At 41.4% G+C, this 17849-nt stretch overlaps 3 protein-coding genes across 3 annotated transcripts; all 3 read left to right on the top strand.

Annotated features, from left to right (window-relative positions):
• The first annotated feature begins 7298 nt into the window (after positions 1 to 7298).
• On the top strand, positions 7299 to 9443 carry LOC121872841. Its single transcript, XM_042375890.1, has 2 exons — positions 7299 to 8877; positions 9178 to 9443. Exons 1-2 carry the CDS (start codon positions 8718 to 8720, stop codon positions 9441 to 9443), a joined length of 426 nt encoding a protein of 141 aa, XP_042231824.1. The 5' UTR covers positions 7299 to 8717.
• Positions 9444 to 11013: 1570 nt separating this feature from the next.
• LOC121872840 lies at positions 11014 to 14357 on the top strand. The gene is made up of 3 exons (XM_042375889.1): positions 11014 to 11100; positions 12377 to 12589; positions 14151 to 14357. The coding sequence occupies exons 1-3, from the start codon at positions 11014 to 11016 to the stop codon at positions 14355 to 14357; spliced, it is 507 nt and encodes a 168-aa protein (XP_042231823.1).
• On the top strand, positions 13682 to 16724 carry LOC121872839. The gene is made up of 6 exons (XM_042375888.1): positions 13682 to 13837; positions 14151 to 14318; positions 15025 to 15169; positions 15627 to 15799; positions 15901 to 16101; positions 16518 to 16724. The coding sequence occupies exons 3-6, from the start codon at positions 15049 to 15051 to the stop codon at positions 16722 to 16724; spliced, it is 702 nt and encodes a 233-aa protein (XP_042231822.1). The 5' UTR covers positions 13682 to 13837; positions 14151 to 14318; positions 15025 to 15048.
• The last annotated feature ends 1125 nt before the right edge of the window (positions 16725 to 17849 follow it).

Below are 17849 nucleotides of genomic sequence, written 5' to 3'. Positions count from 1 at the left end.
TGTGTGGTGGGGGAGAGGACGAGGGTGTGTGGTGAGGGGACGAGGATGTGTGGGTTGGGAGGGGACGAGGGTGTGTGGTGGGGAGGAGACGAGGTGTGTGTGGTGAGGAGAGGACGAGGGGTGTGTGGGTGAGGAGGGGACGAGGTGTGTGTGGGAGGAGAGGACGAGGGGTGTGGTGGGGAGAGGACGAGGGTGTGGTGGGGAGAGGACGAGGGGTGTGTGGTGAGGAGAGGACGAGGGTGTGTGTGGTAGGGGAGGGACGAGGGTGTGGGTGAGGAGGGGACGAGGTGTGTGTGGTGAAGAGAGGACGAGGGTGTGTGTGTGGGGAGAGACGAGGGTGTGTGGTGAGGGAGAGGACGAGGGGTGTGGTGGGGAGGAGACGAGGGTGTGGTGGAGGAGGGGACGAGGCGTGTGTGGGGGGGAGGGAGGAGGAAGGTGATGGACAAGGAGGAAGAGGTGTGTGGAAGGAGGAAGAATAAGAGGAGGAAGAGAAGGGAGAAATTTGTTGAAGGGAAGAGGAGAAAGTGCACTGCAAGGAGGAGGAGGAGGAGGACGAGGAGGAGACAGTCACTTGGTGTTGATGATGTAGATAAGAGAGAAAGAGAGGTGTAGAGTACTGGGAGGAAGAGAGAAGTATGGTGGAAGGAAAGGAGGTAAGTGTGAGTGTGTTTGTATGTGTGCATGTATGTATATGTTTGTATGTATGTGTGTGTTGTGCGTGCGTTTGTGTGTGTGTTTGTATATGTATGTATGTATGGAGGTGTTACGGATAGATGGCGGTAAAAGTGACCCTTCATAACACGTACAGTCCCCTTCACTAGTGCAATAACAGGGGTTCGTCATATAAATATTCCATAAATCATTACATTTAGATATGTATTTTAATATTGTTCTACTCTGATTCCATAGTATGTTTACTATTGTGAGTTTCTTTCTGTCGAATGTAAAGAAACACAGGGCTGCCACACACTGCACAAAACATGACGTCCCCTGTAAACACACTAGTGAAGGGAACTGACTGTACGTACAACTCAATACCAAATGCTTAAATAACAGTAGTATTTCCACACTCTACCATACATTTTAATATCGATATAATGACAGAAATCAACTAATATATATATATATATATATATATATATATATATATATATATATATATATATATATATATATATATATATATATATATATATATATATATATATATATATATATATATATATATATATATTGGTAGGTAGATAAGGAGACACATACGTAGACAAATACGAGTAGATAGGAAGAAACAAATAAATTATTTATCATTATATAAATCAGATTTGTGAAAGACAAAAGATAAAAAAATATACACAAATGAAGGAAGACACACACACATATATATATACACCCCCCCCCATACACACAAACCTACCTACCCACACACACACATCCAGCACGCACTCTCCCTGAACACAACCCCCTATACACACACACACAAACACACTCCACCTACACACTTCTATTCACACAAACTTTCCCCCTCCCCCAACGCCCCCTATACACACACTCTCTCTCCCCCTTCCCCCAACAAACCCCCGGTACACACACACACACACACAAACCCTCAGTACACACACACACACAAACCCTCAGTACACGCACACACACTAGACATCTTACTTTCGCTCTACAAATTTCGGGAATTTCACTGATCATTATACAGCTTTGCTTCATTTGCATATAGAGAGTCGCCTGTAGTGGAAGGTCTATACACGAGACTAAGACCACACCTGACTCTACCCTGCCTCTCTCACAAGGTCGAATGAGTGAATCTGTTCTATGGTGAGAGAGACTTTGTCCTCTGAAAAACCATTTATAAATTCAAAGACTTGTTGCTGAAAAAATGACAACCACTTCTCTGTGTAGGTAAGATGTGTGTGTGTGTGTGTGTGTGTGTGTGTGTGTGTGTAAGTACTGTATGGGTTTTTTCCCGAGTACGCATTTGTGTGTGTGTGTGTTTATTGTATGGATTTGTGTATAATTTTCCGTGTATGCATTGCATGTGCGTGTTTGTATGGATGTGTATATGTTTGTATGGATGTGCGTGTTCTTTGTTATATAGATGTTGATATGGATGTGTGAATGTTGTCTTTTTCGTGTGTGCATTAGCGCGTATTTGTTGTATAGATGTGGATTCATATATTTGTGTCTTGAGAAGCATAGATGATGTGTGTATGTATTCAGTTATTTTTATCAGTGTATGTATCTTCGCATGTATGTTTTTATCACTGTATAACTCTTCACACTTATTTTACATATCATTATATCCGGGTACATGTATGCTTTTCGCGTATAAATGTACAGTACGTATACATTTATTACTATACATGTACATATGTATCTACGGTAGGCATGTGCATCAACATATATCGTACCCAACAGTCATTCATAAACCTTTCCATTTAGTCATTTATCTATTCCTTAATTCATGAATGTATTATATTATGGAGGAGTACATAAATAAAGTACTATGTTGTGGCAGCCTCAAAAAAACTGCACTGTATGTTGGTAAGCAAGTAAAATATTGTTTACATAAACGGTACATGATTATGGTTAAAATATTAATGAAAATGCAAATAAATATGTTAATAAACACAGGTCATTAAACTGAAAATAAATTGGGGAGGATTTAAAAAAAAGTGATAATAAAAGATTTGACGGGAATTAGAGACGACAATGTTTTTGTTTTCTAGTAAATGAGTGACCCGCGCTTACCTCCCACCACCATCACCTAAGTGGCCATAGGAAATAAGATATAGTGACATATAATTCTCCTTCACTACAGTGTTGACCAAAAGCTGCATTCAACTGTTATCATATCTTAAAGGTGGACAGTAGTTTAAAGATCAGTAATAATTTTCTACATCTATACTAAATTATCTCGTCATTAAATCACATTACTCAAATCTATGTTTATCTTACAGACAATAAGGAAAGACATACTGAGTACATTTTACATACCTGAAAATACAGTTTCTTTAACAGCTCCTGATTTAAAATAGAAAATGGTTGTCATGAATCAAAGAAAATGTATTTTAAGGGTAATCTGTACAAATTTTAAAATTCTCGATATAGTATCCAATACCTTATTTTTTCAACCCCTTTTAATAAGACAACTAAAAAAAAAAAATAAATTGGAGGCTAACTTAAAAATATATACCCACCATTATATTTGATCCCGATTTTTCCCCATAAATCATCATAAAGCGTCGTCACCTGGACCCTTTCTGGTATCATATATAAGACATTCGTTTTTTTTTAATTATCCTCGTTAGGAAGACCTCCACTTAGGGATGATAAATAGACGACGAGTGTAGCCACATGTATATCTCGTCTGTGTCTTTTTTATAAACAGGTGGAATCAATCAGGAAGTGCCTCAGTCATCCCGGTAGCCAACACCATCACCTTTCATGTGTGGCGAAGGTGTACACAAACAAACCCTTAACCAGGAATAGAAGCCGTAAAGAAACCTTTGCCAAAACAGAAGACTTAGAGAACTGAATATTCTTTGTAATAATAATAATAATAATAATAATAATAATAATAATAATAATAATAATATGTTGCCCTTAGCTAAAGCATAAACACCCTTTCACAAACTCGTCTTCTTTCATCTTTACCATCACATTATCTTATTGTAAATCATTCTTTTATTTTTCTCTCGAGCTCTTCTTCCGTCACTTATAACCTACTTGGTCTGTTCTCTTTCTATTTTTACAATAATTAGATTGTTTATTTCTTACCTGTAAAATGTTCATTCCAATTATTATTGAAAATGTGATGATAAGTAAAGCTACATGATTCAGAATCTCAAAGGGTCGTTCGGGGAAGATTACTATTATCTGGTTATGTAAGAATGTGCCTTGCTGAAATAAACTGAAGAAAACAAAGAAACAGCATCCAAAATTATTATTAATATTATGCTGAGTCACTGCCTTAACATAATAAGTTCACTTAACTCCAGTGAGAGGAGGACAAAATTAACATACAAACACTTATCAAAGATTCCGTATGTTGTATGAAGTGATTAAATTAAAGTAGAAACTCAGAGTAAATTTTAATATCACTTTTCAACACAATTCTTGTGCTTCAGTTACTATTATGCCTCCAGTTGTGAAGACCATCCATTGTAGAAACCTTTTAGACTCTGCACTCGGTACAACATTTAATATTCTCAATTAATCATTATAGCAATAATCTTTATTTAACAAATGTGTACATTTTCTCAAGAACAAGATCATTCCAGTATATTTCTACCTACTTTATGTGTCAAAACCAGAATCAATTTGCGCACGCGCTCAGCGAGCAACACCCCCTAGCAGCCGTTGCTATAGAAACCAGACAGGACGCCGACGCTGTGTGGTCATGGTGACCGTTGCTAAGGACGCCGACTCCCGCAGGACAGCTGACTAAGCTCGACCTGGTATAGATTGTTTACCTGTAACGGTGTGTGTGTTTTGCTTCCCCTGAAACACAATATATATATAAACTATTTCAATTACCGGAGGCAAACAACCATAACAATAAGAAGGTAGGTAGTTCATGACCCTGTTTACTTGAATTAGAGATGTATATTCTTTAGAACAGGCAGTCAAACAAGGAGGGAGGTGTGTTGACTTTGTCTATTATTGATGATAACAGCTGATGATCCTTGACGTGTTTACTCTATTCATAATGTTAGTTTGCTGGGTAAAGATAATATGGGTGGTGGTGGAGTGTGGCCTGTGATCCTTGTGTTACTGACACGTACGAAAAGATAATAAACGTGTTTCAGCATTACAATATTAGTAAATATATTATCTTGTGATTCAGTCTACATACTAGTTATTTAACTAATTCACGTACTCGATCATCTCATAATTCACGTCCTAAAACAAACAAAAAATCACAATTTAAAAGATCTAAAATTAACGTACTCAGCCATCCAATAACTCATGTACGTAAACCTCTAATAATTCGCGGACTTAAATATCTTATAATCCACGTACTAAAACATTTAAGAATTCACGTACTCAGATATCTAGTTATTCATTCACTCGGTCATCTCAGTTATACTGTAGAATGATTTCAGTAAGCATAATTCTCATACTTAAGTCATCTCATTATTCACTTTTATAATCATATACTAATTTACGCACGTAATTATCTAATAATTCACGTTCTCAGTCATACAATAATTAATTAACGCACTGTATTTAATTACTTTATTCATAAATCACATTCAGAATCATATAAAAATCCAATGGCGTATTTTAGGTCTGACAATTACATGAAACCGCAACTTTATATATTTCCATAGTTAAATATTACTAAATTTTTATGTATATTTTTTTCCTCATAAAATTTTAGGGAATAAAAAAATAAACATTACAACTTGGTCATTAACAAGAACAAGGAAACGTATTTTTTTTTTTAAGGGAATCATAGTACCTGGGTGAATTATGGTATCAATCGAGATTCACTTTCATCATATCTGTATCTTATCAATGTTGTAACAAATAAAGGAACGGCCAACTTTGAGGGTTCTCGTTGCTCGACTCACGCCATCTGTTGGTTGGAATGAATCCGCAGCTCAACTCACGATGACGTCGATGGTCGTCATCTGTTAATATGTTCTGTGATAACCTGCAACGTTAACCCTCGCATCCTCCGCCCCACATCTTCCACTACACATATCCTCCTCTACCCCTTCTCCACTACACATCCCTTATCCCACATTCCCCACTACATATCCTCCTCTACCCCTTCTCCATTACACATCCCTTATTCCACATTCCCCACTACATATCCTCCTCACACATCGTTAAGTCATCCCGGCCACACTGCAGTATTAAAACAACCCAATTATGATGACACCCTTTCCTCCCCCTTCCCCTCTTCCCTCCCCATTCATATTTACCCCTTCTGAGTTCTTTCTTAGCCCCACCCCTTCTCACTCTTCCCTCTTTCTTCTGCCTCTCCCATCTACTCATCCTCTCCCTTCCTCTCTCCATTCTTCCCCTTTACTTATCCCTTCCTATCTCCCTTCATCTCTTCCCTCTCCCTACCTCTCCCCTCTAAGCCGCCTAAGTCTTTCTTACCCTCTTTACCCCCTCCTCACTTATCCCTTCCTTTTCTTCAACCATGTCATCTTATACTCTTCTCTCTCTCTATTCTTATTCTTTCAAACTTCTAACTCTTGTCATCATCGCCTTCCCCTTTCTTACCTTTCACCCTCCCCCTGCCTTCTGCCCCCCTCTTACCCTCCCCTTCCTTCCCTCCCCCTCACCCCTCTCACTCTCCCCTCTGTCCCTCTTTCCCCTCAGGATAAATCACCCCCCATCTACCCATCATCTCTTTTGCGTTGTCATTATTTTTATTCCTGTCTCCTCTCTTTATTTAAGTCTATTGCTGCCTGTTATCTATTCTCGCTTCCTGTCAGATCTCTCTCTCTCTCTCTCTCTCGTTAAGTAATTCACAAGTCAAATTACGAATTCCTAAAACACTCGGTATTTACTTAACACATCGTTCGTGTCAAATTGCATCGTGATAATCTGGACAGCAGCTGTACACGTGACGGACGAACTAGATGATCTTTGCATGTTAATAGACAATCAGGGGGAGCGAGGGTCGTGTATACTGATTTTAGCGACACCTGTTTCCGCAAATCTCTCTCGTAAATATAGCAGTATTACCATCAACACTTGTATCTATAACCTTACCTAACTCGCATGACGCTCACGCTGCCGGGTTTCGTGGCTGCCTCACGTATAAATCAAGATCAAAAGAACCTCTGAATTATTATCTTCATAATTTACTATCACTGCATAAACTCGTCTGTGTCTCGCACGAGTTAGAGACATGATATTCGAGCAAGTTTAGAAGTAAATGTTTTACAGGTAACTAGGTAATGTATTCACGTTAATTAATGATAACCTGTACGATGTCTTCAGACCAGCTGGCTATTCTATGTATGTAGTTATTAGTTTTTAGTTGTATTTCGCAGTTTTAATGTTATAAGTTGTAATTTATACAAGTAGTGACCGTTGCTTGTTAGCCGTGCCGGATCAAACACCGAAAACAAACTAAACAACAATATAAATTTGTAACATAACATTGAAATACGGTGACGTTCGGACAGGCGTTTAATTTATACACAAATTTTCACGATCCAGGTATGAGAAAAGTCAGTGCTTACATTTAGAGCCATTATAAGTAAAATCCAAATATAGACTTTTTTACTTTAGACGTGTGTTGTTTCAGGCTTGTGGCCCGACAACAGCTGAGAGGACGTACGGGACCAACAACGCCTGGCAACACTGTCTTAACTTCCATTTCTGACAAACCTTGATGTGCTGCAACCACAAGTGGATAGATTATCGTACGGTAACAAGCAGGTGGGAAATAACTTAACGTACATCAGCCTAGAAGAAGTGGATAACTTATTCTTCACGAAACAAGCAGGTGGGGATATTTACCGTAACCAAGCAGAAGTACAAATACTTAGTAAATAGCCCTGGTAGCAGTGGAAAACGTATAATACATAAACACAGGAAAAGTTAAATGGAAAACTTATGGAATTTAACTCGGAAAAAAGGTGAAAATATATATTGTCTACAACACAGAGAGATGTGGAACATTTATCATACATAAATCAGGAGAAAAAGAAACCCAGGAGGCAGTAGAAATTTTACCACAGAAAAAACGCACAAGAAAGAAATTTACCTTACAGTACATATGAGTATTCCAGGAAGACGAGAAAAGTTTATCGTATACAACTTAAACAAATATGAAAACTAGCCATACACGAACTAGGCAAGAGGTGAAAAGTTTTTGTACACTTCACGTGATATAATATTTTATGAAACTAATTCTTAGTTTGTGATACCTAATTAAATGATAAATGGTAGTGCCATGCAGCTATGAAATGTCTCTTTTTGTTGACATCCAGTAACAAATTCGCAGAGCCACACACCCAGACTCATAACCCAGATCATTGTTGACAATTTGTTGTTATACTTCACAAAAGGTAACGCCCCAAGACCACACATCATTAATCTAACTGTGTGAGGTCATTGTCAAGAGCTAAGTGTTCACTCCTCTGACCACTTTTGCCATAAGTCTACAATCCACTTCATAAACTAATACTTGTCTCTTGGTGACCATACTGAGTTCACTACAAAATACCTCACTAAGAGATTTTGAGCCTTTTGAATTCACTATATACAGTCACACAATTACTCTTTCTGAAATATAGTAAAAGACCTCCCATAGAGTTTTTTATCCACTCTCTCTCTCTCAGCGTTCAAGGACTCCTGCAGCGCCACTAAGATTCCCAAGACCTTCACGATCAAATTCCAGTTCTAAAATATAGTTCCTCGAGGCTTACTGCTAACAAGTCACCTCGAAGCCTTCTACTGAAACATTCAAATCACCTCCTAAAGCTCATTAACAACACTTCTAGTAACTCATTGCAAAGACGTCCAGTGTTCTCAACTGAAAGTGAAATTCTTGGCGTTCTCTATCAAGCTTCCCAGAGGACAGGAGGCACCAGTCTTCTTTACCTTCGTCACCATCTCAAGGACAAGGAAAAGGTTTACCCTCGGCCACCACCACCAAGATACTGAAGCGCCAAAACGCTGTGTCGGGGACTTCCTCGGCTGCCAGGCTGGGCGACCTCGGCTGTCAGCGGGCCATGTCGGTATTCCGGCAGGAAAGCCTGTCGGAGGAAGTGAGTCGGGAGAGCGCCTCCTTCACCTCTGTCGCAGGAGGAGGAGTCGCGCTCCACTTCAAGACTTCCACTTCGTCCTCTTCCACCCAGACCAGCAGCGAGACAGTTGTACAGCGTATGGTGGGTGAGTTGGGTGGAGACTGAGGAGTTTAGGTTACTGGGAAGGTCAGTAAATGAGTTAGCGGGTAGATTGGTAAGTGAATTTGTCGGTAGATTGTTGGGTCAGAGGATAACGGGAATGGTTAATGTTTGGGTGTTTGATGAAGTTTGTGGATGAATGATAGGTTAATAAGTTTTTAAGTGAATCATTAGTAAACAGTTCCGTTGACTTACTGAGAACCATCTTAAAGATATTTAAAGTAATAGCTGTACCCTTGACGACCACCTCCCAGGACATCCATACATCCACATCTCTCCCCTGCAGGTGCTGGTGTACAGACGTCAGGTAACGGTATGGGCACCACGAGTGGTGTGGGAGTACCAGCGTCAGTGTCGAGCACCGAGAGTCAACCACAGAGTCCCCACACCTACACCGTCAACACCGCCCGCACCGCCCTGGAGTCCCCACCAGACTGGATGCCTGGCAGCGGGGTGGACCCAACTGTGAGTGATGCTGTGGTTCAAACTTTTTGCACCCCGCCCTCCCATAACGAGACGACCTCCCAACCCGCCCCCATTAAAGTGTACTGAATATCATTAGTTCATTAAATGTGATAAAAATATAAGAACGAAACAACCACCTTCCCCTTACAGTAGTATTAAAATATATAATATACTGTATATATAAAAACATTGGTGTGCGTGTTCGTGTTCCTTATGCATTTCCACAGTTTTGAAGTTAGACGGCTGAAAATAATCACAAGAGTTACCACAAGCAAGTACTCATTAATGAAATAAATTGTACTTGCTCGTTTTAACCATTTCATATCACAGTAAAATACAGAAATATTCCATAATAAAGTTTAATTCCTAACCTATATACAGCCAGCTGTTGTACAGCATAATGCTATGGGTATTAAGAGTTGTTACAAGCAAGTAATTTTCAATGAGACAGCTGGTATTGACTCTATCGCACAAGTCTTGCCGTGTTTGGTGATGCTTGGCTGAGTGCCCATCGAAGCTTGGTTTGATCCCAACCAGCGCTGAAAATCCTGCCTCACAGAATGCATGAAAAGAGGATTATGACTTCAGGGGCTCGCAGGCTTACATTCTGATACACTGGTGGGTACTGCACTTCACCCAACTCTCCCCCTTCCAAAAAAATCCTCTCCTGCTACCGAAGTTTATGTTGCTTATAGTCAAGATAAACTCCCAGACAGTCTCAATTTGGTAAATCACTTCATTAAGCTGGGATTATGGTTCGTTACCACACTATTATTAAAGTGCATCCTCTTGCCTTTTCAGCATCCATTGATATGGCTATGCATAAAGCCATGGTATTTTAATTTATCGCTGTATTACGCAGATAAATCAAACTAATTGACACCAAGGTAAGTGCGTATTCCTTTGTTTATTTCTCTCTCAACACACAAACATACACACAAAATGTAAAAGTTATCCATACTATTTCATTTTTTATGGTGTAGCTTTAACAGAAAAATATGAAGGTAGACTTATCTATCTCGCCGTCAAACAGTATTTAATTTAAATCGTTTAGATTATTGTTAATGACTTAGTATATTACAGATTAACTAATTGACTGAGCGGTCAATTTAACGACTGACTGGATTACTGTAATGTTAATGATGATTACTCGAACTTCCTAAAAAATTATTAAGCAAGTAATTAAATAGATTGGAAAGCTGCCGAGCTTATACTACAGACGGACAAAGGGTGACCTAATTGAAGTGCATAAACATCTCAAAGGACACAACTCAGTCGAGTGTCCATACCTGAAGCTGGCGGACGTCCGCCCCACAAGAGGTCAGGGCTCAAGGTTGAAGTCACAAGTCCAGAAAACTGACTAGGCCAAACTTTTTCGGAGCGAGAATTGTGAACTCTTGGAACAATCTGCCAGAGAGTGTTGTAACGGCACCGGGTGTGAGCTGTTTCAAGACCAGACTTGACCAACACTGGAGCAGGTTCAGATACATTCAGGAGCCAGTGCATGCCCAGTAACAGAGACGTGACCTTATCACCCAAGTGGCTAACGAGCCGATCAGTGGTGAAGAGGATAAAAGTAAAAAGTAAAAGTATTAATTAACGAATTAAGTATTATGACTAATTATTGTGTTGGATGAGTGAATCATTACAGGACAACATGGGGTCGGTGGAGAACGAGATGAGGCGGAAGGATCACCTGATAGAGGAACTCATCAAACTGCACCCCAGCCATGGCCTCAACAAGGTGAGCACAGTTGGTAGTCCTCGCTCTGATACACCACCTGTTGGGCTGGTGCAATAATAATAATAATAATAATAATAATAATAATAATAATAATAATAATAATAATAATAATAATGCAGTATTTCAAAAGAATCACCTTCAGAGCAGCAATTTACTCTCCTGCTGATCTTCAGTCATTCCTTGCTGTCAACTAAGCCATCACTCAATAGACCACAGTGGTAAAACTCCTGCAGTAGCCCTTGATATTCCCCAAAACCTGTAACAGAGGTTGACACAGATCCTTACCACCAAAACTGCCCTCCCATCCCATGGCATTTTCGAAATCCTTTGTCCTTTTAATTTCTTCTTTTTTCTCCGGACGGTCTTTTTATTATTATTATATATTTTCCTTGGTTCCTCAAGGTTCCGTCTTAACACCTACTCTCTTCTTATCTATGAATTTTATTATTATTATTTTTTATTATTATTATTTTTTTAGTGAGACAACCTCTCCCATTCTTGCACAGACGATTCAACCCTCGTTAGATATTTTTCTTCAACTGTCTCTGTCACTCAAAGTTCATAAGGAGGGACGACATAAAACGTATTAGCGGTGGAGCATCTAACACAGTTTCATTCAACGTCACAAACAAAACTACTTGGAAACCGGCATGACGTTGCACAATGTAGTATAGATTTTATCAACGCTGATCTCATCATCACCACTCTGAGGTTTTAGTTACCTTTCATTTTACCATGATGGTATTCTCTAGACTTGGCTAATACATCTTCAATGAAACTTGGACTCTAATAATAGCCAGATACTATTTTTTTTATGAACTGGTGGTAACCATTTAATGTATAATATATACAGTATAAGACATGCGCCTCCCAGATGAACCACTGTTGTCATCTCTGCGTAAGATGTGGTGTTGTAACCCTTCACCTCCTCTACTCACTAGAGAGGAAACTTACTTGAATAACAAAAATAATAACCTAATCAGAAAACTGACATCACTGCACATTCTACGGACATCTCCATAATCAATGTTTTGACGACTTACACTCAATAGTGGCACCACCACACATCCACAATCTGCCATTTTTTATTAGTCCCACTCGCAGAACCTCTGCTTCGCGAGATTCATTTATACCCCGAACAGGTACTGTGGGTTTTCCTGCATTGGGGACGCCTTAATGAGGAGCCTTAACGACACTTGTCTCATCTTTCCCTGCACTAGGCATTTGTTGAAGGCGTAAAGAGGAACATGCATACAGTATGTAAGTGTTTATACAGGTGCGTGGAGGGGATGCGGAAGAGGCGCTACGCAGTGACTTGGCGGCAATAACAGTGAAAGTGGAGCGGCTGGAGCAGCAGCTGAGGGACGCGCTGGCCTCCGTATCCTCTAAGGACTCCAGGGTGACGGAACTCACCCGCCAGCTGGACGCCCACAGGCAGGAGCATGCCCGCCAGGCAGCCACTATCGTCACGCTCCGTCAGAAACTCCAGGCAAGTTAATATTTATATAATGTCAGCTGGGGAACATGTGGGGTGGTGTACCAGCTGATGACAGAGAAAAATGTTAACTGCTCCTAGCTGTTGAACCAGCAAGTGGTTGTGAAGCTGCCCAGCCGAGAGTAGGAAGTAACGACGATGCCATTACATAGTTTATGTACTACTATTATTTTTTAAAATCTGCCCGTGTGTTTAAATGTTTCTGTTCCTGAATTACTGAAATAAGAAATCAAACTGACCTTTCCCCTGGTGGTGCAGGAGGAGGAGGCGTCGTGTGTGTCGCTGCGAGCCACACAGAGGCGGGGGTGATACCGTCGGGGCCCTCACACGAGAGAGCCGCCAGGCAGCTGACCGCATCACCGAACTCGAGTCTCGCCTCAAGTAAGTCTTACTCAGATGCTCCTCTGATTACCTACTGTACTGTATGTACTATACAGTAAAACCTTTCTAAATGCTCTTGTGGCCACGTGGGCTCTAGGAGAACCCCCTGTGCATTTGTACTCCTAGATACAAAGAGAATGACCTTGGTACTCTTGTGTTCATCTGGTAACCAAGAGAACCTCTCTTACGTTTTCCTGAGTTTATCTGATTACAAGGAGAACTCCCTGTGTACTTTCGTGTTCGCCTGGGTACCAGAGGAACCTGCTAGGCCCTTGTAGTCACCTTGGTACCAAACAATCCCTCATACTTCTATGTTATGTTCACTATCAGAACCTTTCCAAGTACTTCCGAGTTCACCTGGATACATGGAGAACCTCCCAAGTATTTTTTTGTTCACCTTGGGTCTAGAAGAACTTCCCAAATCCCTGTGTTCACTTGAGTAACTGCAGGACCTCTTGAGGTGCTCTTCTAGTCACTTGAATACTTGGAAAACTTCATTAGTTACCCCTTGGCCAAGTGATTATTACACACCCCTTATTAACGATTAGTACTGAAATCATTATTTACTACAATATCTTGAAAGGTTCTCTTATCTGTCGTGTAGGACTCAACTCTCTTGCCTCATAGGACCTAGTTTTGTCGTGTAAGACCCATCATTTTGTTGGGTAAGCCTCACCTCACTGACCATTTGTCACTCAGGACTCATCTGGAGGAGAGGGAGGCGGCAGAACAGAGAAGTGAGGCATCCCAGAAGAGGCTGCTAGAGCTGGTGAGGGTGGTGACCTCTTCCCTCAGCCTGGGAGACCTAGACCCTCAGGACGCCCAAGAAAACTCTCCACCAGGCTTGCTGAGCTCGTCCAGGTGAGAGAGAAAGAGAGGGTGTCTGTGCTCAAAATATCAATAAGCACCTTAACAATTTGTACATAGTTCTAAACATTCCTTAGGACGTTTATACTCGCTTGAACACCACCATATACGCCCAAAAACACTCCAATACACCCTTAAACACCACCATATACGCCCCAATACACCCTCAAACACCCCATACACCTTTAAACACCCCCATGCACCTTTAAACACCCCATACACCCTTAAACACCCCCTAAACACGGCCTTAAACACGTCTCTCCTTCCATCCTTCTCTTCTTCAACTGAGCACTGGACTTTTCTGCAGGAGTGTGCCCGGCTGCGTAGCGAGGTCCTGAGGGTGACGGAGGAACTGGACCAGAGGGAGGGTGAGGCAGCAGCAGCGAGGCAGACGGTGGAGAGGCTGGTGAACGAGCTGGACGACGAGAAGCGAACAGTCGAGGAGCAGAACCTGGCCCTGGTGGAGTACCGGAAGGTGGGTAGCTGGTTGGATGATCTTGTTCGGTTGTTCTAATTTGGTTTTTGTTGGGTTGGTAGATTTGGTTCGTTTTGGATTCGAATTTGGTGTCGAACCAATGAACCATACCAATGAAGGTTCGTAAGTGGTTACATGGAGGAGGAGGAGGGGTGAGTAAATCGAATCACTGGTTCAAATATTTGGTTCGGTTGGTCTGCGTTAGTTTTGCCGGCTTGGGGATGTAATTCCTTTTTAGGTTCACGTTTAGTGGCATATCGATGAATCAATTGGCCCCAATTTTGGTTAGGTAGGTCCAGGTTTGAGAGGTTGAGAAGTCGATTCGTTTTTGGTTCGAGCTTAATTATAGACATTTATCCTAATGTTAGCTGCAATAAATCTTGTTTAACTGGAAAATGGTGGCTAACTTACGAAGAATTACTTCCGTTATTTATTTATTTTTTGGCCACAACATCAAAGCATAGATAGCCTGACCTCTACGGACCTGACCTCTTACCCTGAACTCTGATGTCAGGACATGTTACGTTGTCCAGTTTTCCTAAGTCATCTGACGCCCTTACGTATAGACATAACCTTTCAATTTGACATGTGGTCCTGACCTGTGTAGCCCTGACCTGTTCTGACTTGTGTACCTCTAGCTTATTCTGATCTGCATAACCCTGACTTATGTGCCTTTGTCCTTTTGTCCGAATGTGATGACCTGCAGGAGGGAGACGACCTGAGGACGAGGATGAGGGCGGTGGAGGAGGAAGTGAAGAGTGTAAGGGAGAGACTCCACAACACCAACAAGTCCTACAACGTTACCCTCGAGGAGCTGCACTCTGCTGAGAAGCACCTCCAGATGGCCAAAGGTAAGTTTTTGTTTTTGTGTGTGACACGAGTCAATGAAAAGGTGAACACTCTTGGTGTTCTAGACCACTAAATGTTGTCCCTTAATTTTTTTTAAGAGTTCTTACGTCGATATCTTACCAAGATCGCCATGTTTCTCACTTTAACTATGTAAAGCACCATATGATGACCTCAAGGTACAATATCTAAGGTATTAGATTATGATTCTAAGTTCCCTAGAGCATTAAGGGATAACTACAAGATTAACTAACCCAGTCTCTGCCTCATTTTATGTGCATCCTCCTCATCATACTGCAGTGCTGATCCAAAGCTAACCAGTGTAGTAGCTAATCTCTTAACTAAACTCCGCATATGTAGCTGCTTAGCATCATCACAATCCTTATAACACAGAACTGCATTTACTCCTCTTTCGCCATCTTCTTTCCCCTTTATCCCCTCATCATCATTTTCCTCGTCCAGATGAAGTTGTGGTGACGGAACATCGTCGGCAGCAGAGTGAGGTTGAGAGTCGAGGGTTCCTCACTACGGTGGGGGCCCTCCTGTCCAGCCCTGAGCATCGCCTGGCCCCGGAGACACAAGCCATTACAGACCGTATCCAGAGTCTGGTCAGCGCTAACAGGGAGGCTGCCGAGGTGAGGTGTGAGGGAGAGTGGTTATTGTTCTTATTTTTTCATGTGTTTCAGCTACCAGGGTTACTAAACACCCTTCACAAATGTCTGGTGTTCTCACACAGCACGTGGAGCGCCTCACGGCTCAGGTCACCAGCCTGGGGGAGCAGACCAGGCGCCAGTCAGAACTGTACGAAACCGCCGTCAAGCGAGGCCGCCAGTCCGACGCCGACCTTCACACCCTCACCAATCGTTGTCGCCAGTTGGAGGCCGACCACGCTGCCGCAGAAGCCACGCGTGAGCACCTGGCCATCGAGAGAGAAAGGGTTAGTTAGCTGGCCTCGTTGGCCTAGTCAGTTGTGTCCAAGAGTGTAGCAAGTGCACTAATGCCAGTTTTAGGCGAGTACAGTATTACACAATATCCACCATATGAATGTACTCCTGTCACATATATGCTTATAGTGACACGTCTCATGTGCTTGCACTTTGTTTTTGGAGTATGTTTGTTATCGTTACGTATACTCAGGCACCTCCTTCACCAACAACACTTATTACAGTATGTTGATGGTGTCACTGGAGACTAAACATATTAAACTGTACAGTATTATCTACCTGTGTGTCCTCCTGTATGCCCCCCCTGTATGTCCTTGTGTGTCCTCCTGGTATGCCCCCCTGTATGTCCTTGTGTGTCCTCCTTACATGTCCTCCTCCTTGTACGTGGTTGGTGTGTGTCGTCCTACAGGCGGGGCGGGTGCTGGGGCGGGTGGTGGAGGCCCTGGGGCTAGCGGAGATGGGGCAGGAGGTGACGAACGACGTGGAGATGATCATCTGTAGGTGTCAACAACTGGCCAAGCTGGAGGGCGAGAAGATCGTCGACAAGGTGAAGCTGACCATGTCTCTTGTCTCAGATAATCTTAAGCTACCTTTTTTCTCATCCAGAACTCAATGAGTTCTCTCCAAATGCATTAAGTAGTGTTTGAGTATCTATACGTCTCAAAGGTTCTTTGCGTACTACCTCACTTATATCATAATAAGTAGCCTTGGATAGATTTCTCATCGCGTGCTTAAAAGCTCTCGTTACTTTTCTCTAAGTATCATTTAAGTTCTTCCATAAAGCGATAAGTAGTTTTTGAGTACATACCGTACTGCATATAACAAGTACCTCTATGATACTATGATAACCTACTACATGTTTTCTCACTGGTGTCTAAATAAACTTTCTGACTACGAGTTTGGTGTTAAAAACTTAAAAAGTATTGCTGCATCATGCACTCGCTTCTCTCTGTCACCATAAAATTAATTAATTTATATGTTCTTAAAGATTAATATGTACTAATTCATTTACTGAGTGTAAGAAAACGCATATAATATGTCTGAAATCTTTGTTCAGGGCTCGCTGAGGGATGATAAATACTCCGAGAAGGTAAAATACAACCCAGTAGCAGACAGAACTGTAATGCCCCTCATACTGTGTAGGACTTACAAGCTTGTGTCACACCTGGTCAAGGCATATGTACGATGCTCATAGATCCTAGGCAAATTGTTTCTCTCGCCATCTTCTTCTTTCCTCTGTCAACACAAAGTCACTTTTCTCTCTTAGAAAGTCTGGTTTCACTTGATAATAACAACTCCAATATTGTGGAAAGCGACTACGGTCTCTCACTACAACACTCCTTTGTTGACAAGGACCACTACACTACATAAGGTCTTCAGTTAACCTCAAGAATGTTTAGAGACTTGAGATCTTGGTTTCATAACAAGCACACTTAAAGCTTCAGAATCTCTTCTCTCATCAAAGTTCCTTCCTATCAGGATCTTTCTACCATGACAAATATATTATGTGTCTTTAAAACGTCTTCCTGCATGATAAATATCCTTAATGGCACCTTAAGGATTTTATCAGGGCAGTACAACAGACTGTTAGAGTTGTCGCCTGAAACACACACGACGAGGAGCTTCACCTGCATGTTAGAAGACCTCATTTACATCAACTCCAGTGTTGTTACGCCCATGCCATCTGGAAAATGTCTGCCCTTTCTAAAATAATAATAATAATAATAATAATAATAATAAT

This window comes from Homarus americanus, unplaced genomic scaffold, assembly GCF_018991925.1.
Source record: "Homarus americanus isolate GMGI-L3 unplaced genomic scaffold, GMGI_Hamer_2.0 scaffold11022, whole genome shotgun sequence".
Lineage (NCBI taxonomy): Eukaryota > Metazoa > Arthropoda > Malacostraca > Decapoda > Nephropidae > Homarus > Homarus americanus.
This window is presented reverse-complemented; position numbering and strand designations above follow the sequence as displayed.